The 23,377-nt window shown below is 44.1% G+C and overlaps 1 protein-coding gene across 4 annotated transcripts in view; it reads right to left on the bottom strand.

The window, feature by feature from the left end:
• Nucleotides 1–11: 11 nt before the first annotated feature.
• The window catches only part of NAPRT (nicotinate phosphoribosyltransferase), a 28,919-nt gene continuing 5,553 nt past the window's right edge, over nt 12–23,377 (bottom strand). For 3 of the 4 annotated variants that reach the window (XM_072602823.1, XM_072602826.1, XM_072602825.1), the window contains 8 exons: nt 23,075–23,271; nt 22,835–22,975; nt 21,667–21,751; nt 21,379–21,459; nt 21,163–21,265; nt 20,670–20,836; nt 20,237–20,344; nt 19,763–19,996 (listed from right to left, as the gene is read on the bottom strand). In XM_072602823.1, the coding sequence (XP_072458924.1) occupies nt 19,928–19,996; nt 20,237–20,344; nt 20,670–20,836; nt 21,163–21,265; nt 21,379–21,459; nt 21,667–21,751; nt 22,835–22,975; nt 23,075–23,271 (951 nt within the window). In that variant the 3' untranslated portion in view covers nt 19,763–19,927. Of the gene's footprint in view, nt 323–19,762; nt 19,997–20,236; nt 20,345–20,669; nt 20,837–21,162; nt 21,266–21,378; nt 21,460–21,666; nt 21,752–22,834; nt 22,976–23,074; nt 23,272–23,377 lie in introns of those variants that run through there. The other variant, XM_072602824.1, reaches the window with a different exon arrangement.

Here is a 23,377-nt window from a genome sequence, read left to right as displayed (position 1 = left end):
GGAAAAACAAAGGAGTCTACAGGAGTTTATTCAGAGTGTGGATAATAAAGAACAACAAGATAGACCACAGAATTCAGGGCAGTGACACAGGGAGTCCCTCCCAGCACCATGTGTGTGGATTGGGGAGTGCTGGTTTGACAGTCCTGAGGCTGGGCCAGCCCTGGGAGGTAGCCTCGGAGGGAGGATGGGCAGGACAGTCTCCAAGGCTCTCTTCAGCCTGGTTGTTATTTATTGTTACTGTTTTAGGCCCAAGGGGCAGGGTAGGATCTTTCTATTGGCTGGCCAGGCAGAATCCAGGGAACTTGGCATGCTTTTGAAACACCTGTGGGACACAAATACAAATTTGTTGGGTTACTGACCTTATTTCAAACTATTCTGTGAAGAAAACATTTTTATTCAATCATTTCCAATCATGTCTGACTCTTCATGACCCCATTTGAGATTTTCTTGGCAAAGACATTGGAATGGTTTGCCTTTTCCTTTTCCAGCTCATCTTATAGATGAGGAAACTGAGACAAACAGGGTTAAGTGACTTGCTCAGGGTCACACATCTAGTAAATGTCTGATTTGAACTCAGATCTTCCTGACTCCAGGCCCAGTGCTCTATCCAGTATGTCCCATGGAAGTGAACAATAGGGCAAGTGGTTGCCATTTTTGGAGGAGGGGGAACAGTGAGGCAATTGAGGTTAAGTGACTTGCCCAAGGTCACACAGCTAGTAAGTGTCAAATGTCTGAGGCCACATTTGAATTCAGGTCCTCCTAACTCCAGCACTGAAGCTCTATCCACTGCACTTCCTAGCTGTCCCTGCCATTTATTTTCAATTTCAGTACTTTCCCTTCTTCCCAGTTTCTCACTATCCCTTCAGGGCTGGGGCTCCAAGGAGCCTTGCTGGGAAACAGCTGGAGTTTGGGAAGCAGTACTATAAAGATGTACCCTCTGGCTCTCAAAATGAGACAGTTTGCTTTCTAAGGGAGGATGATGCAGAACAAGAGGCTGTCAAAAAAAAAAAGTATTGCTTTCAAAAAAAGGGCAGAGATGACTAGGACTTTGTCCAGGGTCACAGAGCCAAGGACACAAAGTCGTGTCCTCTGACTCAAAATCCAGGGCCCTTCCTGGAGTATGGTGCCATGTGTATCCATGTACCTGTGTGGTGTCTGTGGACTTGCCCTGTGGGAATGGGGAGCTGAGGATCTCTCCTGCCTAGTATCACAGCAATACCCCTTACCCACTGGAGAAAAATAAAATCGCAGAATCTCAGAATAGGAAGGAATCTTAAAGAACTTCTGGTCTGGGGTGGGCAACCTGCCACCTTCAGGCCACATGTGACCCTCTGGATCCTTAAGTAAGGTCTTTTGACTGAATCTAAATTTTACAGGTTTATTCTGTAAAATTTGGACTCAGTCAAAAGACTGCACTTAAGGATCTAGAGGGCCACATGTAGCCTTAAAGACTGTAGATTCCTCATTCCTATTCTAGTCTTATCCATATGAAAACAGAAAGAAAAGGAAAAATTGTGAAACTCTCACTAGGTGCCAGACACTATCCTGAGCATGTAATACGTAGATACAAGCAAGAAAACTAACCCTGACCTCAGGAAGCTTACATGTGAATGGGGGAAGACAACATATTGGCATTACAATAAGCCACCCTGCCCACCATATTGGCGTTACAATAAATATTGCCACCTTAACTTAAAGAATGCTGGGGTCTATGAATTCATTCCAGACAACCCTGTCCAGTACTCCGGTGTTTAGAGGGTCCCTGAACTCCTTAACCCAAATCACTAGGACTATCTCTTCAGCTATTAAAAAAGAAAGACTAAGAATACTTGTGCTCCATGCTTTGCTGGTTTGTTGTGAGGAAAGGACTTTGTGAACCTTCAGAAGGCACTGCATAAAGGTGAACTGTCTGTGTTGTTTTTGTAGGATCAAACAAGCTCTCATACCATGGAAACCAAGACACCAGGATGGAGCTGTGACAAACAAAAAAATCTCTGATGGGCCATGAATCTGGGAAGCCTGACACCAGGCCCTCCTTCAGGCAAGCTAGAAGAAGGGAACAGGAGCAATGATGACAGGTGTGACCTTGGGAGAGAGACTTCCCCTTTCTGGGCCTCAGTTTCCTTCCTACAAAATGAGGGGGTTGGAGGAGAGGATCTCTGTGGTTCCCTTCCACCTAGGCTGGTTCGTCTAGGTTCTCATTTATGAGTAATCATCTGGGAGAAAGACACAGGCATAGGGAATGAAAAACAAGGAACAGCAATGGGACAGAAACGCTCAGCAAGAATAACGAGGTGGGGAGTAACAATGAATGGCCTCGGAAACTGGGCACTTTAAGCAATTCCTGGGGCTCATAGGTTTCCCAGGTTGTCTCTGGGTTTCCTAGCCTCAAGTCACCCTGGGAAAGAGCAGGGGAGTGGCAGCTGGGCAGCATTTCAATCATGTGACTGTTTCATTTCCCTGTGCTTAAAAGAGTGCCTGACATACTTAGTAAATGCTCCTTGATTGATTGACCCAAACCCTCAGTTCCTTGACCAAGGATAGTGAGGTCAGTCTAAAATTAAAATCAATCAATAAGAAATTTATTCATTCCCTCCTCTATGTGGCCAGTCCTGAACTGAGGGTTGGAAGGGGCAGTGGGAAAGAATTCACTGGCCCTTGGCTGGAAGTCAGGACACCTGGATTCTAGACCCATTTCTGCCTCAGAAGAGTCACTCCCATCAACCTTGAGTCATTCAACCAGGCTGCCACACTCCAGGCATTGAGTCATCTTGTTCCATTCATATCCAGTTATCCACATACTCCATCAGTCAGGGACTGAACCAAGTTTGGGAATAATGATAGTGTTCATTTCTAGCCTTAAGGTTTATGAAAGTTCTTTTTTAAAAAACAGCTTGTGAGGAAAGTAGTAAAAATACCAAACCCATTTTACAAGTGAGAAGACTAAGGTCAAAGGGAGGCAGTATAGTAGAGTGAAAAGGATGCTGGACTTACTGTGAAGAGAAAAATACATTCAAACCTTGCCTCCAACTCTCAGTAACTGTTGTGACCTTGGGTAAATCACTTAAACTCTGAACCTCTGTTGTCTCCTCTATAAAATGAGGATATTAGTACCCACCTATACTACTTATCTCACTAGGTTATAGTAAGGCTCAGATAAGATAATGCATGTAAACTTTGTGCTTTGTAACCTCAAAGCTCTATCTATATCCATTATTAATGTTATTGGGACATGAATCTTCACAGGCTTCTCTAGGAAAGTTGCCCAGCACCCCTCCCTTTTCTAGAGATTTCTGGAAACAGTTCTTAGTCTTTTTGTATATCTCAGCCTAGCTGACCTGAAGGAAAATGAGAGTGGGAGTATAAAGAGAAAAGTATCTGGATTGTTCCTGACACCCTTCCCTCTATCCCTCAAGACTCAGTGGGAGCTTCTGACCAGTGTACCAACGTGAACATCACATTGCCTGAGCAACGATGGAGAGATACAGAGAGAGATGGGGAGGAGATAAATGAGAGGGTGGTTCTCACACTGCCAAAAGCTATCTTTTGTTTGGGGGGTGGGGCTATGTAAATACTAGGAGTAGAACTCTTCTGGCCGTTCACTTGAAAGAAATTCCAGCTAACTTTACTATGCTCTGCTGTTGCAAAGATAGTGCCATCTTTTGGAAAGAAAATACAACAGCAGGAGGACTTAAGTGAAGCCGAGGACAGAATGGGGTAGTGAGAACGCTGAATGATGTCTACCCATGTGCAGAAGGAAAGAGATCATACAAGACATAGCCAGGGATACCTGCTGGGGAGCAGAGATGTAGGAGAGGTGAAACTACAATGTTGAGTAACTGGAGGTTCAAACCCTGACTTTCCCCAAGGATTGGGTCCCCACCAAGGGCAGTACTATGAGTTATGGGGACTGTACATGCCTTGCCAGGGGACGGAGACCTACAAGAAAGTAAGACGGGTGGGAAAAAGGGTAGTCCTTACTTTTATGGGCTCAGCGGCAAGTCCTTTCTGTGTCCTTTACTGTGTAGATGGCTTTAGCCTTGATTGATAATGGTCTGTTGAGAACGCTATGGAAGTGTTCAGACCATTTCTCTAGGATTATGTCCTTATCACTAATCAATGTGGCTCCATCAGCCCTGAATAGTTGAGGTACAGGATAGGTCTTGCTCTCATACTTTTCCAGTCACCAATGGAGTGAAACAGGGTTATGTGCTTGCTCCCATGCTTTTTAGCATAATATTTTCAGCCAGGTTGTCAAACGCCTTTAATGAGGACAAACAAGACATCAAGGTCAGCTACCGCACTGATGGTAAGTTCTTCAACTTGAAAAGGCTACAAGCCAAGACCAACGTGGAGGGAATGTTGGTGCATGATTTTTTGTTTGCAGATGATTGTGCACTCAGTGCAGTCTCTGAAGTTGAGATGCAACAGTATGGATCAATTCTCTGCTGCCTGTGCTAATTTTGGCCTAATAATTAACACCAAGAAAACACAGGTGCTTCATCAGCCACCACCACACCATCCATACGTGGGACAAATGGTTATGGCAAATGGAGAAGTTTTGAATGTTGTAGATAAGTTCACTTACCTCAGTAGTATACTTTCTAGGGATGTACAAATTGATAATGAAGTTGATGCACACATTGTCTGAGGTAGCTTAATGTTGGCTTCGAAGGAAAGTGAGGGAGAGAAGAGGTATTAGACTGCCTACCAAACTGCAGGTCTACAGAGCCATTGTGCTGACCTCATTGTTGAGATTGCTGTGAAACCTGGACAGTATACTAGAGCCATGGCAGGAGACTGAATCTTTTCCATTTTAATTGCCTTAGGAAGATTCTGAAGATCACCTGGCAAGATAAGATACCAGACCCGGAGGTCTTTTCTCAAACTAAACCGCCAAGCATTCAAACTCTACTGCAAAGAGCGCAACTCCAATGGACTGGCCACATTATTCAAATGCCAAATGTACACTTGTCTAAAAGACTATTTCATGGAGAACTAACATAGGGCAAGCATTTTCATGGTGGTCAGAAGAAGTGATACAAAGAAAATCTCAAGGTTTCTCTTAAGAATTTTGGAACTGATTATGTGACATGGGAGACACTGGCACAGGTGTGCCCACATCAGAGAAGGTCTATGAGCAAAGCAAAATTGAAGTAGGTGAAAAAGAAACGAGATACACAAGTTTAGTGAATCCACCCCAAATGTTCACCTGGACCATTTGTGCCTGACCTGTGGGAGCATTCTGAGCTCACATGAGTGGGATCAGCCACAGTTGGATGCATTGTAACTTGACTCTAACAGTGATGTCATTTTGTTTCTCTTCAAGAAAGAAGGAAAACAACCAACCAAGATGTAAATAAAATGTGTTCAGTGTATGATGTCTGGTGAGCCTGAATGCTTGTAAGAGCTGTTGAGGGGATAGGCACATCACACAAAAATTTTCAGGTTTCACATGGGTGGGGGCAGACAAGTCAGAGAAGTTTAGAGGTCCCCAAAATACCTCTGGACCCTTTGTATCAAGAAAGAGCCTCTGACACAAGAATTATAGCATTATTATTTCTGGACTTCAGAAGTAGTTCCATCTCCTTCCTTCCCTTTGGCTAGGAGAGATGCACTGCCCTTTCTTTCCTTGTTGTTCCTCAAAAAAATAAAAAATAAAACTCTTTCCACCCCAAAAGTTTCTAAAGTGCGTATTCCTCTACAATCCACTTTTACCATACCATTGTGTATAGAGGAACAAGGTCTGAAGAAACAAAAGTCACAGCTCTTGGATTAAACATCCCTGGATTGGGAGCCATAACCAAGACTGGGAAGCTGGTCTCCAAAGTGTTCTCCTTCCCTTCATTTCCGTTCCCTGGGTATCCATCTATACGCTCATTCTTTTGGTGTTCCTTCTCTGTAAAAGGGAGATCATGATACTTGTGCTACCCAACTCATAGGGTTCCTGTGAGGATAATGCTTTAAAAGTCAAAATGAGAGCTGGCTAATATATGTGAGCTATCATTCATTTGTTTTGATTGGTCATCCCTCATGGTGTCTGTCCTTTATTCATTCTAGCCTTACGGTAGTAGCCATTCATTGTTTCATTCATCAGATTCCACAAGTTCAACAAGCATTTGTGAGATGCCAGTTGTGGGGCTGTGGGAGGAGATGCAAAGAAAGAAATGACCTAGCTCCTGTTCTCAAGGCATTTAATCATATGCTATATAGAGAGAGACAAGTGTGATGTGGAGTGTGATGAGAGCAAAGGAGAAATTGAAACACAGTGTTCTAGGAATATCTAGAGAAGGAGATATCAGTTTCAGTTGTCTAGGTCAACACAAGCAACAATAAACACTCATTAAGCTCACACAATGTACAGATACAAAGTTAAGATAGACACAGTCCCAGAACTCAGGAAACTCACAGTCTAGACAGAGAAATGAGAAACATACAGATAAGGCTAATACATGATATTATGTGATAAATGCATTAGATAGGGGCAGAAGGGAAGTGTTGTCTAAAATCTGAGGGAGAAGGTCATTACCAAAGGATACAAGAGGTATTACAAAAGTGATCCTGGAGGAGGTAGCAGTGGAATTGGTCCTTTAAGGAAAGAACATATAGAAATTTAACAGGTAAATAATTATTTTAGAGGACATATCATTCTTTAGACTTGTAAAATGCTTTGTGTACTGTAACTCACTTGATCCTCACAATAATGCTGTGGAGTATTAAAGGTATTATTATCCTCATTTTACAGATGAGGAAAATGAGGCAGGTTGCCTCAGAATTTGAACTCAGGTCACTTCTGACTCCACATCTAGGATTCTTACCATTATACCACTCTGCCTCTCAAAAGCAAGACAACAAACTGGATACGGAAAGGGAAGACATTCAGGCTGCCAGGCCTAGAGGCCTGAGGGCTACCCGAGTCTTACCTTACCTCTATCGGAGGTCTTCGGCTGGCCAAACTGGATACTCGTATGAGAGAAGAGACCTATCAGAGTCGAACAAGGGTTGAGCTTTATTCAGGGTTCTGGTTACAAGTGCAGGGGAATTCTTCCTTAGGAGGGAGTGAAGAATCTCCCAAGGAGGCAAAGATCTTACAATAAGAGATTGGAAGCAGAAGTGTAAGTGGGGAGAGAGGGGGAGGGAAGAGCGGAGAGAGGAAAAGCGGAGCCTTCTGTCTTGTCCGCGCCCCTCCCGCGCTAAGAGCGCTTTCAGGCTTTCCTGATCCTAATTAAGCTCTCCAGCCGCATAGTTTGCACCTGAATACCGTGCTGTTAGATAACAATAGGTGTGCCCAGATCCGGGACAATCTCGAGGGCGGGGAGAGCTCTCTCCCATCACGTTTCTCACGGGAAGAGGAGGAAATACACGAGATAGCTCGGTTCACCTCGATTCCCAGTCGTTTCCTGGGGGGCCTCGTGAGAACTCTAAGATTTAGAAGTTCCCACCTTTACCCGCCCGAGACTGTCCACATGGAATTGAGCTTCCATCCCCAGCACAGGCTACCAGGGAACATCAGTCACAGAGGCAATAGAGTATATGGTGTCTTCAAGAGTCAGAGGATAGTCCAGAATGGTTAGAGTTCAGAATGTGTGGAGGGTAGTTATATTAAATGAGACTTGAAAGGTAGGGCAGTGTCAGATTCTGAAAGACTTTGAATGGCAGAAAGATTCTGAACTTGACTCAGAAGACAGTAGGAAATCCCTGAAGATTTTTTGAGCAGAGGAATGACCTAGATTGATGCATTAATCTGGGAGTGGTGTAAAGGATGGATTGGAAGGTGGAGAGTGGAGGTAGTCATACCTGTTAGGAGATTATTACAATAATCCAGGCAAATGGTAAGGAGGGTGGTGAATGGTGGTTGGTGGTGGTGGGTTGTTGCCCTTCATTCTCAAAGAGGACCAAAATGACATTACTGTGCTAGAGTCAAGTTTCACTGTGATCAGACCAACAGGAGCTCAGAATGCTCTACCACAGACTGGGCACAAATAGTCCATGTGAACCTTTGGGGTGGATACTTTAAATTTATTCATTCTGTGTTTCCTTTGAGCTGTTTCAATTCTGATTTACTCAGAAACCATAACACCCTCTCTGATGTGGCCATGCCATGCTGAGTAGTCCTGTGCCCATGTCTCCCATGTCACACAATCAATCCCAAAGTTCCCAAGAGAGACTGTGTGACGTGGGGTGGTGAATGAATGAATGAATTCATTAGATTGTGTGTGAGCTCCTTGAAGTTAGGGAGAGTCTTTTGCCTCTTTTTGTATCCCCAGTGCGTAGCATATTTACTGACTGATTAATGAATGAATTAGTGAAAAAAATTTGTTAAGCACATACTATTATGCACAGTGGCAGTACAGATAAGATGGGGACAAATGGGACAGATGTATACATGAAACCTCTAGGATCTGATAATTAAGTATGAGAAATGAAGGAGGGAAAAACGAGTTTTCAAAACCTAAAAGCACAGATGTGAGGAAGTAGTTAGTTGGTGAGGTACGGAGAAAAAAATAAAGTCAGAAGAAACAATAGGTTTTAAGGAAGAGATAATGAGCTTTTGCAGGGAGAGCTTTAATTTGAGTACAACTGTAGGAATACAGGACAAAGTTTGCCAGCTTCCTCAAGTCATGCTAAGTGACTAGTTTTAAGTGCCTGGAACATGATAGGAGTGGAAAGGAACTGATTTACCCAGGTGAGGGAACTGAGTCAATTGAATGAATCACACCGATTCCATCTTGTGACTCAATTCTGGACCTAGCTTGGTTCTCTTTCTATTCAGTGGTGGATCTAGTCTAATTTCTGCCTTATGAGAAAATTTGTTCAATTGTAGGAATTGTCAGAAAATTTTACTCCTTTCTTCAAACCAACTTCTTCATGACTGAGAAGCTGGACCACCTCTGCCTACTGCTTAGAGACCCTTAACTAAGGACATATCTTATGCCGACCAGAAATCCCATCAGAGCCAAAGATTCACGCAAGGAATTTTCTCACAATTGTACATCTCAAGCAACCCTTATGTTTTATCTGAAAACTAGTCCTGTACTGGTCAATCAGTTATTGTTGCCATGTTCCTTTAATTGAATACAAATACAGAGAGTGGGACACCTCTTTTATCTGATTTTAGGGAATTACACTTGTTTATTCTCCCCCTCCCAACTTGGAAAGTCCCTAATCTTTCTTCCAATTAGAAATCAGATTACTTAAGTTTGTATCCTGATGGTTTGCTTTTAATTAATTGGTCTTATTTGACTGTTTTTAAAGCATAAAAATCTGTCTCCCCTTGTATTTGGGTTTCAGTGCCAAAGTCAAGAGGGTCTGGTCTCAATTTGTTGGGCAACTGGCCTGTTTCTCTCTCTCACACACACACATACACACACACAGCTTTCAACTTAAAAGGGTTGTTTACCAGGTGAAAATTGATCAAAAAACTAACAGATGGCAGCAGCCCAGAGAACAGCACAACCCTCCAGTTGAGGACCTTTCTTTAGGAAAGCAACAAGGAACAGAAAACTGTTCCAGTTGGCACATAGGAATTGTTCTTGTTATACACGTTCCTTTTCCCTCTAGAAGCCTGTACGTCTATGGGGGAGTCACCCTTGTGCATATGAGGAATTTTCTTTGTCATTTTCCTTGCTGAGAGACATACAGCTGAAGGCTGGCCTCAGAGCCAGGAAGACACTGACTGGGTGATGCTGGGTTAAATTATTTCAACTCTCAGTGTCCCTAGGCACCTTTTTGAGACTATACATTGCAGTGCTAATGAGGGTCTGAGGCCAGATTTGAACTCAAGTACTTCTGACTCAAGTCCAGCCCGTTGCCCACTGAGCCACCAGCTGCATCTGAAAGGGTTTTGACAGGCTAGAACGTTGGTCCAAATCTATTAAAATAACTTAATCAGAACAAACATAGAGGCTTATATTTGGGTAGAAAAATTAATTTCATAAATACAAGTTGGGGAAGGTATCACTAGATAAACAGATCATTTGAAAGAGGTTTAGGGATTTTATCAGGCAGTAAATTCATTATGTCACCAGTGTGATATGGCAGCCAAGAGATTAAATGCAATCTTTTTTTGAGGTAAATTTTATTTTATTTTCATGAAGATCTTCCTTTTCTCCCTTCTACGTCCTCCTCACATTGAGAAGCTAATGTATTCTTAGACCACATTAAGAAAGGCACAGAATCCAAGACCATATGTAGTAATAATGATAATATCTAACATATATAACATATATGCTACTATAATGTTTTGCAACACTTTATATATCTCATTTTAAAAAGTAATTTTTGTTAATATCTTTGGCTTTTGAATCTCCTCCCAGAGAATTAACCATTATAATAAAGAAGAAAAAAAAAGTTCCACAAAATTATTGAAAAAATCTGATATTGTAGGCAGTATTCCACTCCCATGGTTCCCTACCTTTGCAAAGAATATGGGAGTGGGGATATGCCTCCTCATAATAGTCCTCTGAAGTAGGTGTTATTATTAGACATATTTTTCAGATGAGGAAACTGAGGATAAATGAAGTGAAGTGACTTGCCTGGGGTTACATAGCTGGGATCTACGGTAGTATTTGAATACCAGGTCTTCCTAACTCCACATCCAAAGATGTTAATGCTGGGCTTCCCAAAGACCTAGAATTAGCACCCATGTGTATCTTTGTTTCTCCTGCCATGAAAGAAGGATGGTTTGGAGGAGACGCAGCTGAGGTGGATGTAGGATTTGGCCCTCATAGGAACACAAAACTTCTCTGGGGTTTGGTGGGGCTAGTTGGCCTCTTCAGCTCTAACTTCTATCTATGACTATTGAGTCCAAACCTTTCATGTTACTGGGTAACTTGCCCAAGATCATAACGCATGATGTTGGCAAAGCCAAGTCTAACCTAGGCTTCTTGGCTCCCAACCCAGGATAAACTTTTTGAAACGTCACCCTTGTTTCCCATGTTTAGTTAAAATAATTCCATTAGTTACTTTCTCCTAATCCTCTCCCTTGGGGTCCCATCCTCAGAGACCGAAGACAAAATTTCCTGTTGGGGAGGGTGGGGTAATGAAGGGCCATCAACTCAGGGACCTCTCGGTGAGCCAAGAGGGCAGGTAGAAGGTAGCAATATAGCTGAACTCTTGCCCATAATTCGTCCACAACACAGATCTATAAAAAATGAATCAGCCTCAATCCTGATGGAAAAATCCAGAAAAAGTCACCCAGGTCAGCATAGGGAGATAAACAGAGAGGTCTGCAGACACTGGAAGCAAAGTTGAGGCAATACTCCAGAGCACTCTAGTACCCAGGGGAGAAACTATACTGCAGCATAAAAGAAGATCCTAGATCCATAATAGAGTATCCCCAGACCTACACCAGGGAAGTGAAACAGGAACAGGTGTCACCTGGCAACTTTGCTGCCCACTACAGAGTTCCATGTCAAAGAATCAGGGGGAAAGAAGAAAAAGACCTCTACACAGGAGTGTTATTTCAGACATGGAGGCCCTGGGAGGTATGCCAAGAAAGACTGTGTCTGTCCTTCATTCTTGAAGAGGACCATGACATCAAGATGATGACATGACTTGCAGTTGATTTTGATTTGAGCAAGTGAGGGCTATATAAGGTTACCAGCCTCACTTTCTCCTCCAGAGCCATTGCCAAGAAAGAAGAAAGTACTGAAGTCAGCAGCAGCAGTAGCAGTGGTGGTGTGGCTTTGACTCAGACACAAAGTAGGGCCTTACTTCTAGCATCTAGCTCAGACTGCAGAGGAATAACCAAGGCAGGAAACCCAGAACAAAGAGGGACCTACAATTCTGCCACTTTGAACCAAGAGAATTTTCCAGGTGATTGATAGGGTGGAGTCTAGCAGAACTCTATGCTTACATAGACCCAAACCCAGGTCAGGAATTTGCAGAGCTCAGACCAGGCAAATAGCAATCAGATTTTGTGCTGAATGAGACAGACCAAGCATTAAAAGCTTAAAGTCTCCAGCTTGTCCCTGAGATCTTGGAATAAACAGCACAACCCTCAATACCCCAAGAAAGCAGCAACAGCACAAACCTAGGCCTCCCCTCCAGAAATGTAGCAGAGTCCAGCCCTAACATCAAGTCTGAAGTTGGGAAATAAGCCAGAAGAACGGGCAAAAAAAGAACCCCAAAATAAGAACCTATTATTACGACAGGGATGCGTAAGGCACAAACACAGAAAAAGAGAATGATTCCAAAACAGCTACAAACAATGTTTCTGTGAAAAACATAGCTTGGGTACAAACCTAAGTAGAGTTCCTAAGTAACAAAAGAATTAGACATGTTTTTATAACTAGAATGAGAGCACTTGAAAAAAAATTGGAAAAGAAATGAGAGCTATGGAAGAAGGAACTGGAAAGGGAATTAACAGCTTGGCCCAAAAGGTACAAAACTTTGCCCAAGCAACAAACTCCCTGAAAATTAGAGTGGACCAAATAGAAGACAATGACTTCACGAGTCAATAAGAAATATTAAATCAGGCAAAAGACAAAAAAAAAAAAAAAAAAAGGAAGAAAAGGTAAAGTACCTCACAGTAAAAAGAAATGACCTGGAAAATAAGGGAAAAGAAAGTTTAGGAATCATTGGGCTATCTGAACACCATAGCCAAAGAAAGAACCTAGACATTCTATTTCAAGAAATCTTCAAAGAACACTACCAAACACCTCCTGAAAGAAATCCTAAAATGAAAACTCCCAGGAACATCATAGCCAAAATGCAGAGCTTCTAGGTAAAAAAAAAAAAAAAAAATACTGCAAGCAACCAAAAGGGAAAAATTCAAATTACTAAGGAGTCACATGATTTAAGAGCTAAGAACCACACATGATTTAATAGCTGCCACTTAGAAGGAGTGGAGAATTTGGAATTCAATATTCCAGAAGGCAAGGGTTATAGGCTTAAAGCCAAGAATAATTTATCTACCAAAACTGATCATAATACTACAGGGGGAAAACAGTATCTTTAATAAAATAGAGGGCTTCGAAGAACTGATGAAAAGACCACACCTGTAAAGAAATCTTGAAGTTCAAGCATGGGAGTGAAGAAAATAATAAAATTATAAACAAACAGTAACAAAGAGCTAAACAAGGATAAACCACTTGCATTCAAATATGGGGAGATGATACATATGTCCCCTCTGAAACCTAACATCATCAGAGTTCATAGAGGGAGTCCAATTAGACAAGGCCTAGAAGTGGTTCTGTTATGTCTTGATGATTTCAAGAATGGACAGAAAGGCAAATAAGTATACATTGGGACAGGGACAGGGAGAGGAAATGGAAAATTAGGAAAAATTGTCTTACATAATCAGGGTGTGCAAGTAGATATCTATATAAACAAGGAAGAGGGCGTGGGAAGCAGCTGATATTTGAACCTCACTTTCATCTGAATTGGTCAATACAAGGAAAACACACATAAAGTTGGGTAAAAAATCCATTTTGTTCAAAAGGAAAATAGGAGAGAAAGAGGAGAAAGCAGGGAAAGAGAATTAGAGGGATGATACATTAGGGGAGGGATTAGCCCTAAGCAAAACAATTTCTAAGGATATATAAAAATACTTCTAACTCTTTTTGAGGTGGCAAAGAGTGGGAATTAAGGGAGTGCCCATAAATTGGGGAATGAATGACAAGTTACAGTAGATAAATGTGACAGAATGCAATTGTGCTGAACTCTTATTAGCATAATGACCAACCAGGATTTGAGGACTCATGATGAAACATACTACCTACCTCCTAACAGAGAAGTGATTCAGAATGTAGAATGAAATATAATTTTTTTTAAAAATATGGTCAATGTGGAAATTTGTTTTGATTAATTATATATGTGTGTAATAGGCTTTACTTTTCTCATGTTATTGGGGGGGGAGAAAAAATGGATCTTGGCTGATTTAAAACAAATATTAAAAAAAAAAGAAAGTGAATAAAGGGAGTTGAAACTCAAAATAGGTACAGAGATCATAGATGGCACCTAACTGCCCATGATAAATTCAATGCCAAACAAATATCCTCTGGGGTTCTGCTGATTACTGAGCCACTAGTCATTACTAGTCATTACTGAGTCAGTAATCTTTAAAGGATTATGGAGAGCAGAGGAAAAGATCAAGGATGGGATAAGGGCAAATATTCTATTTTTTTAAAAAGGGAAGAGAACATGGTCTGCAAGGCCAAGGCTGGCTTTAATTCTCAGCAAATTCTAGAAGATATTATTAAAGTAATAGTGAACATTTAGAAAAGTGATAGTCACAGATCTAACATGGTTTCATCCAGAACAGGTCAAGTTAAACTTTTTTTTTTGGATGGGGTTATTAGGCTTGTGGATCAAAAGGATGCTATTGACACAGTATACCTAGATTTCAGTAAAGCACTTGACACCATCTCTCGTGACAGTCTTGTCAACAAGATGGAGAGAAATAGGCACTAAGATGACATTGCTGTTAGGTAACTGGAGAACTGACTGAATGGCTGGATCCAATGATGGTTCAATGTCAACTTGGAAGCAGCTCTAGTGAAATGCCCCACGGGTCTATTCCTGGTGCTTTGCTATATAAAAATTTTATCAATAACTTGGATAAAGGCATAGACTTGAAATTTGTAGATGACGTTAAGGCATGAGGTCTAGTTAATAAAGTCAGGATGCAAAGAGATTGTGAAAGGTGAAAACATGCTGAATAAAATGAAAGAGGAAATTTATTACAAAAAGTAATGCAAAGTCCTTTGCTTGGGTTCAAAAAATCAACTTCACAGATGAAATGGAGAAGTCATTTCTTCTTGAAGACAGCAGTTTTTCAGGAAAAAAAGATATGTTGGTTTTAGTGGACTATAAGCTAAACATAAGTCAACATGTGACGACAGTCATAGAAAGCTTAGAAGTTTTAAGCTGAGCTAAGAGAAGGCTGCAATGTAAAATAAAGGAGGTGATAATCCTAGTGTGACCTGTCCTGATCAGACACATCTGGAACCTCATGTTCAGTACTGGTTGTGACATTTTAGAAAGGACATGATAAAGAATAGACAAGAGGGGGTGACTAAGATGGCGAAGACCATTGAGACTAGGCCAAAAGAGGATTTGTTTTAAGAATCTGGGGCTATATACGTCAGAGAAGGGAAGCCTCAAGAAGGGCATAATGAGTGTCTGAGTATTTAAAGTACTGTCACCATGGAGGGATGAGACTTGCTCTGTTTAGTTCTAAAGGCCAGAACTAGAAGCAATGGATGAAAATAAGGAGAGGCAGACTTAAGATTCCATGTACTTTCTGAGAGCTATCCAGAAGTGGGATGGGCTGTCAGGAGGTAGTGGAGTCTTCTACTGAGAACCATCGATCACTTGTCAGGAATATAGAAGAGGGGATTCAGGTCAGGATTTATCTTCCTAAACCCCTGGAACATGGGCTGGGGTTAGAGAAGGAGGCAAGCTATTTCACTTTTAGACAATTCTAATTATTCATCTAGGTGGTACAGTGAATAGACGGCCAGGCCTGGAGTTAGGAAGACTCATCTTCCTGAGTTCAAATCCAGCCTCAGATACTTACGGTATGACCCTGGGCAAGTCACTAAACCTTATTTGCCTTAGTTTCCTCCTCTGTAAAATGACCTGGAGAAGGAAATGGCAACCGCTCTAATATCTCTGCCAAGAAAACCCCAAATGGGGTCACAAAGAGACGTGACCAAAATGACTGAACTATAACAATTATTAAAAAGGGTTTTCTTACATTGAATTGAAACCTGCCTCTGCAACTTTCATGTTGCTCCAAGGGCCAAATAAAACAAGTAAAATTCCCCCTTCAAGTACTTGAAGTGAGCTCTCTTGTGCACTCCCTCCAATACCTGAAGTCTTCTTTTACATATCCTTCAGTTCCTTCAACCACCTAGTATCCATTTTTCTCCCCATCTCGGTCACCCTCCATTGCATATTTATAGCTTGTCCCTTTTCTTTCTAAATGGTGGCACCTGGAGTACTCCAGCAGGAGGATACTATACAGCAGGAGTTACCACCCTCCATCCTCTTACCCTTGGACAGTATTTTGTTGGTCCAGACCTGTGATTTCATTGGTGGAATTCCCAGGGCGGGAGCCATCCTCCGCAGATAAAGTTTACCAGTTCACCAGTAACCACAGAGGTATAATTCCAGGTACCCTGCCTCCTATAACACAGCCTGAGACTGAATTGGATCTTTTGTAACTGTGGTGTTATACTGCTGACTCAAAATGATTTGCAGTCCACTAAAAATCCAGGTCTGTTCCCCATCAGGCAGCTTTTCTCCATGTCTAGCCCTATCTGTTGCCTCCCTTCTCCCCATAATTATGCTGTTGACTTTTTTAATCCAAGTGGAGGCTTTATATTTTTCAATGTTCAATACACTGTAATCTTGGGCAAATTTCCAGACTGGCTTAGTCTCAATTTCTCAATCTCCTCCTCTCCCTTCCCCCACAAATTCATGTAGGAAAGTAACCTTAGATTATCCCTTTATTCATTCTGTCTTGGAGTTCTCTTGAGAGTCATAGTTTATGTCTCCACCTATTAATTCCAAGAACCCAAGTTTCCCCATCATTGCAGTCCAGGACAACGTGAGGACATACAACCTGTCATCAGAGATGGGTCCCAGGGTGCTGGGGAAGAACTGGGGAGGAAGTAAGTAAGTTTGCTAGGCAATGAATGATGACATTCTAGGGTGGGGTCCCAAGGGTCCTTCTGAGAACTGGCCTACTCCCAACCCTCAGGAACCAGCTGATGTCTTGCCTCTCCCTGTTGGGTTCTTCTCTCCTGGGAGACTTTTATACCTTATTTCTTCCTGTGAATTCTCCCTCTCAGTGATGCAATCAGTCTTGGAGAAAGGGCACTAGAAGCCTCAAGGAGGTCCTCCAAGGGTGAGTCACTTTTGCTCTCTGAGCCTCAGGTTCTTTCAGAAGGAGACTGAGACCCAAAGGAATTTTCAAGGGGAAACAGCAAGACAACAAATAAATTACATCAGCTAACTGGTTAAAAACAAAGTGTTTTCAAGGACACCCAGAGGACCCCATTTATCCTATGGATAGGCTGGTAACTTCACTTACACAAAGAAATTTGTTCCCAAGTCCCTTGTAATCAAAAGGGAATCCAGGTGGGGACTAACTGAGGCAAAGAGGACATGAGAATGAAAGCTGAAGAAGGAAATGGCAACCACTCCAAGAAAACCCCAAATGGGGTCCTCAAGAGTTGAACCCAATTGAAAATATTTAAATACCACCAAAAGACCACAAAGATGACTTGGGTTTGGAGAGAGTGCAGGGTTACTGCTGTTGGGCTACACAATGAAGGTTGAGTCAAGGTGTTACCAAATACTTAAGTCATACTTAGTTTCCCTTACTCCGCACCTCCAGAGCCATGATCACATGATGGGTGAGAGGAGTTTCCTCCTCCAAAGGATTGGCTTGGACTGAAAGGAATCCCTTCCAAGTCTGAAACTCTGTTCCCACTGGTGATACTCAGGGGGCTGAAATGTGCATCCAGCTCCTTTAAAGATTAAAGATTTCTTGAATGCATGTTTAGCTTTCCTTGACTAAACCCAGAAGTTGCGTAAGGGCAGGATGACTGTGAAACAGCCCTGGGGAGGTTTCATGTACTTCAAGATCCCTGAATCAAAAGCTGCTTTGGTGGCCAAAAAAAACCCTAATGTGATCTCAAGAGGCATCAGGAGAAATTATGAGAAATGATGACAGTCCCACAGTCCCAGGCCCAGATCAGATGTCTAGGGTACTGTTTCATTCCAAGGGTCTCAAATAAAAAAAACTGACAAGTTGGAGAGAATCCACAAGAGAATGATCACTCTCGTAAAGATGCTGGAAGCCATGAGGGTTGGTCGAAGGAATGTTTAACATGACAGCTGACTTCAAGCATTTGAAGGGTTATTGGAGACTCAGAATCTTAGAATCAGAAAGGCTGTTATGAAAGTTATTAGACTCATGCTTGGCTCCAGAAGGCCTAAGTAGGAATCAAGAAGAGGGGCTGCATAGAGACTAACTCCAGCTCAACGTAAGGGAAAACTTCAGGAAGTAATGAACTTCTCTATTAACCATGTTCATCATTAGTCTTAGTATTGCCGGACATCCTGTGAATGAAGCACCAACTTCTGATATTCCATTGCAACTCTGGGCCCCTCAGGAGATACTGACTTCCTTGCTTTTTCTTGAATGACTCTCCGTCTCCCAGCTACAGGTATTATCTGTCCTGTTTCCCCATGCTCAGAATGCTCTCCCTCTTTGCCTCCAATTTCTGGCTTCCTTCAAGTCTCTGTTAGAATCCCATCTTCTGCAAGAAGCCTTTCCTGGATCCCCTTTTAATGCCCAGTGCCCTTCCTCTGAGACAGTCTCTGATTTATGCTGTACATATCTTCTTTGCATATAATGGTTTGCCTTTGTCGCCTCCATTTTTATTGTTGTTGTGTAGTCATTTCAGTTGTGTCTGAGTCTTCATGAATGAACTCTGGGGGTTTACTGGGGGGCAGTGGTTTGCCATTTCCTTCTCTAGCTCATTTTACAGATGAGGAAACTGAGGCAGACAGGGTTAAGTGATTTGCCCAAGATCACACAGCTAGTAAGCATCTGAGGCCAGATTTGAACTCAGAAAGGGGAGTTTCTGACCCTGCCACTCTATCTCTTGTGCCAGCTACATTAGAATATGACTTTCTTAAGGACAAAGACTGTCTTTTGCCTTTGTTTTGAGGGCTTGACACATTGGCTGGCACAAAGTAAGCACTTAAATGCTTATTGATTTGGGGTGACAAGCTTATCTTAATTCACAACAAAGGCTGCATTAGAGGATCATAATTTCAAAGCTGGAAGATAGTTTCAAGGTCATCTAATCCAACTCCCTCATTTTATTTTTACAGATGAGGAAACTGAGGCCTGGAAAAGTTGTCTTGCTTGAGATTATGCAGGTAATAAGTGAAGGAACCTGGCTTCCTTAATTAAATTAAATCCAGCCATCTTTCCAACATACTAAGTTCCCCATACTCTTCTATATGTCTTTCCAGTTTCCCAGATAAATGTCTCATACTCCCTAACATTCTTACTACTTCGGGCCCCCTTTTGCTCTCCATCCCCAGTAGATCCCTGTTGGCCACGGAATCCACTCTCAAGTCCTTGATCATCCTGGCATTTGAAGTTGTCTATACTCTGGCTCCAACTCACACTGCACCCAGGCAAACTCTTCATCATCTCCGGGACAGAGACGCCCATCTCCATCCCGGCGTTGCTCATGTGTTCCCTCAGCGGCCTGCTCCTGGCTCAATACCTATTTTCTTTTCTCTTTTTTTCTACCACCAATCTGTTTCCTCTTTCTCTCTTCGTCCGCCCCCCCCTTGCCTGCCTCTTCTCCACTCTAAAACACTAAGTTCTGAGGAGTTTCTCACCCCTGGTCCATCACCCACCAGCTACTCCACAGTCAAGGCTCACATTTTCACTATATACTCTGGTAAATGGGTTCCTAGTGATAAGGCAGACCTCTCTCCACCCCACCCTGCCTGGAGGACATTAGTCAGGGATAATGTCAGAAAGGCAGCTGGTGAGGGTGGGGAGAGGTTCAGTGGGAGGCTGGATGTCCCTTTTTTCAAGGAAACTGAAGAGGGGATATGGGCCCAGGTATGGATTTGGAGATGGTCCAGGGGTGGCATGTTCCCAGGCAATTTGAAGGTTCTCTCACAAGGCTCCTTCTCCAGCTGCCCCATGGAATAGCTCATGAGAGCCCCACCACCCTGCCCTTCGCCTTCAGCAATGAACTTGAGGACCCATGGGTCAAAAAGAACCAAAACTTTAGTGTGGCTTTGCAGAAGGAGTCCAAGGTGGGATTCGCTCCCTTCCCCCTGCCCTGTCCCATTCCCCAGACTGTGGTCTTGGGACTCAGCCAGGGCAGATAGGCAGAGCAATTAGGTTTCTTGGGTGCAAGGTTCCCTTCCAATGTCAGGGGCCCTCCTGGCTGCTCAGGGCCAGGTTCTCCAGCAGGGCATGCAACTTCTCAGAAAGTGCTACCTGGGGAGGGATGAGGAGATAGGTGGAGTTCAAGACCCCAGACTATGCAGGAGCAGGCCAGTCCCCTTCACCCCCTCCCCCACACTCCCACCCTTAGGAGATCCAAGGGGAAGGGGAGGGTTGAATCAGGGGAATCTCCCATCTAAGTGACAGACTTCAGGAAAGAAGAAGTGAGGAAAATGTCTCACTTGGTGAGATCTTCCCTAGAGGGGAAGATTTTGAAAGGAGGGCATCACTTACCTGGTAGGGCTCAGGATTGTCCAGTCGCTTATGTGATGAGCTGAGGTAGCTCAGGGACTTCTGTGCCAAGGCTCGAGACTCAGCCAGGGAGGGAATAGGTTCAGACATCTGGGGATAGGAAGAAGGGAGGAGATGAAGGCTTCAGATCTTGGGACCAGACAATCCTCAACCTCCTAGTGACTACGTTGACCAGGACTCAGGGCTGCTTGGAGCCAGAGAAGGGGGTGACAAAGGAAAAATAAATTGGAAATGGGATGAAGAAAGCAGAGAGGAAACCCCAGAGTCAAAGGCTGAAGTTGGAAAGTCTGGCCCTAAGAAACGAGAAGAAGGATGAAAGCCTCAAAGTGGGGGGCTGAGAAACAGTGCCCTAAACCCCTGGACTTTGAGCCAGAGCCTGGGGAGGCAGGGATGGGGCTTCCGTTTCAGGGGTCACCTGTCCCAGATGGAAGTAGACTCTGAGCAGTGGCTCCAAGGAGGCCGGAGTGAGTGTAAGGCTTCTGTAGTCACCCCCTGATACATTCACGGGCCACACTGTCAGCTCCTGCCCTGCCTGGGGTGGTGGCTCCTCCTCTAGCTGCAGCAGGTCCAGAACTGGGGCTCCTGAGAGACAACATAAGAATGGGGAAACTGGCCAATATTTACTCTCCCTTCCCGGGCTGTCACACAGAGGCAGAGGCAAAACTCAGGGATCACCAGCCAAAGGAATTGAGAGATTCTCTAGTCTATTTCCCTCATTAGGAATTTGAGGAATGGGGGACTGACTTGCCCAAAACCACCAGCATAGCACACAACCAAGCAAGAGATTGAACCAGATCTTCTGCCTCAAAATACTCTGCAAAGTTTGGATAGGCTGCTTCATAGGACAGGGGAAGGATGTTCAGAAATGGAAGCAAGAAAGGTGGAGCGGAGGCCAGGGGAATTCTCACCTTCTGGGTTGTAGAGCCGATAGGCGGCCTTGCTCCCAGGCAGAGTCTGCTTCTCAGAATCCTCTGTCAGCTTCCGGCACGGCTGCCCTCTCACAGACACCAGCTGGGAGGATGAGGGGACACTGAACCCTGCATCTCTATCTCCTTCAATCTGTGCTCCCCTCCATGACTTCCATTCCTGCCCCTCTCCCACACATTCCTCCCTCCTTCACTAACCTTGTAGACACAGCCAAGGGAAGGCTGGAGGGGACATGTGACCACACTAGTGCCAATGCCAATAAGATTCACCTCACTGTCCTATAGGGGAAAGATGAGAGGGAATGGGAGGCCTGGAGCTCCCAAGACCTGAGGCAGGCACCTCCTGGGACACCCTCCCCCTACCTGGACATAGACCCTATCCCAGCCCTGGACTCTAGGCCACCACCACCAGGCCTCTGCCCAGCCCAGGGTCCTGACAGCCTTGTTCCCCTCTCCACCTTCCACGGTTCCTGTTCTCCCCCAGACCTTCTGAGCCAGCCGGGTCAGCACCTCCTCGTCTATGTTGTTGCTCACTGCGATGGACACATCCTCCAGCCAGGGCACCTGGAAACTTCAGGGAAGGGGACACAAGACCATAAACCACCCCCATCTCTGTAGTGCCCCTGAGTTTCTGAGGCAAGGATTCCAGAGTGGAGCTCAGACCCTTGGCCCTCTCTGTGTGGCCCTGGGCCAGTCCTTTCCCCTCAGGACTTCCACTTGCTCATTTGTGAAATAAGGAGGCTTGAACACATGACTACTACTGTGACTGAAAATGCTTTGGCCATCTATTCTATGGCTCCACTCTCTATCCCTATACTTTTTCAAACCAAAACAAACCTTCCTGGCAACCACTCCCCTGTACGTGTGTTGTTTCCCCCAAGGAGCATCTATTGCTTAAGTCTCAATACTAAGGGCCTTAGAGATTTTATCTCATGGGATCCTCACAACCATGATAGCTATTACTATTCTGATTTGACAACTGAGGAAACTGAGGCAGAAAGAGGTTAAAAGACTTGCCCAGAGTCACACAACTAGCAAGTGTCTGAAGATGGATTCCCAACTCCAGGCCCAGCACTCCACCTACTGTGCCACCTAGGTGCCCAGGTGTGATGCCCTTCTGAAGGGAAGTGACTGTTTCAGAATTTGCCAATGTATCCTCAACACATACCACAGTGCTGAGCACATGGCAGGTACTTAATTAAGTCCTATTAAAGATGGAGTAAGAGCTTAATAAATGCCTTTTTTTCATTTTCATTTCACCAACATGCTAGTGGATGGAAAGAAGGCTCCCACACTCAGGGGGCCCTTTATCATTCCTCTGGCCCACCTTTCCCTGTCCTGGGTCAGGTCTGCTCTTCTTTGCCCCAATGCTCTTACCTCCCCCTGACCTCATATACCTTATCTGTTGCCTGATTACGAAAGCACAGAGAACTCTCACCTTACTGAGATAAGGAGCTCTACAAGAATCATCTCCCTGTCCCCAATCTCTCTTGTGCCTCCAATCTCCCTTGCCATGACACTCCCCAGAAGTCACCTCCCTTATCAACCCTACTATGGGGAATTACATTTCGTGCCGTAGGCCTCTTCATAGGGGTTATTTCTTTCCCCAGCTCCCCTCCCTCTCAATGGCACTAATGTCCCCCCAAAGGCTCACTGGGAGGCACAGTTCCGGAAAACGCTTCGGATTTCCTGGGCCTGTTGCAAAAGATCTCCGCTGTCTAGGCGCACACCCACTGCCCGGTAACCCAGCTCTGCCAGTGCCAAAGCCACAGCCAGGAAATTGGGAAGGCCACTCCTGGGGGAAGAGGAAGGTAGAAGGTTGTTCCCCAGGGTGCCTTGGCTCCTCTTCCACCCCAGCCCCTTCCTCCTTTAGCTCCCAATCTGCATGGCTCACCGCATGACATTGTAGGAGTCCAACAGCCCCTGGAAGGCTTGGGGGAAAGCCAGGGCATAGGCCACAAAGGCAGCCCGTTCTCCAGGGTGTGTCTCTTCTGCCCGCAGGCCTAGACACTCACACACTTTGTCTAGCCAAGACTCAGCAAGGGTGGAAAGGTCCCTGGGAGGCCCTTGCCCAGATGCTGGAGCCAGCATCTGGGGGAGACAGCGGAGATTGGAGGATCAGGAAATTGAGTTTCTGGGGAGACAGGGAGTCCAGGGTGGTAAGGGAACAGTTTGGGCCTATATGTTGGGAGGCTGG

This window comes from Notamacropus eugenii, chromosome 4 (genome assembly GCF_028372415.1).
Source record: "Notamacropus eugenii isolate mMacEug1 chromosome 4, mMacEug1.pri_v2, whole genome shotgun sequence".
Classification (NCBI taxonomy): Eukaryota; Metazoa; Chordata; class Mammalia; order Diprotodontia; family Macropodidae; genus Notamacropus; species Notamacropus eugenii.
This window is presented reverse-complemented; position numbering and strand designations above follow the sequence as displayed.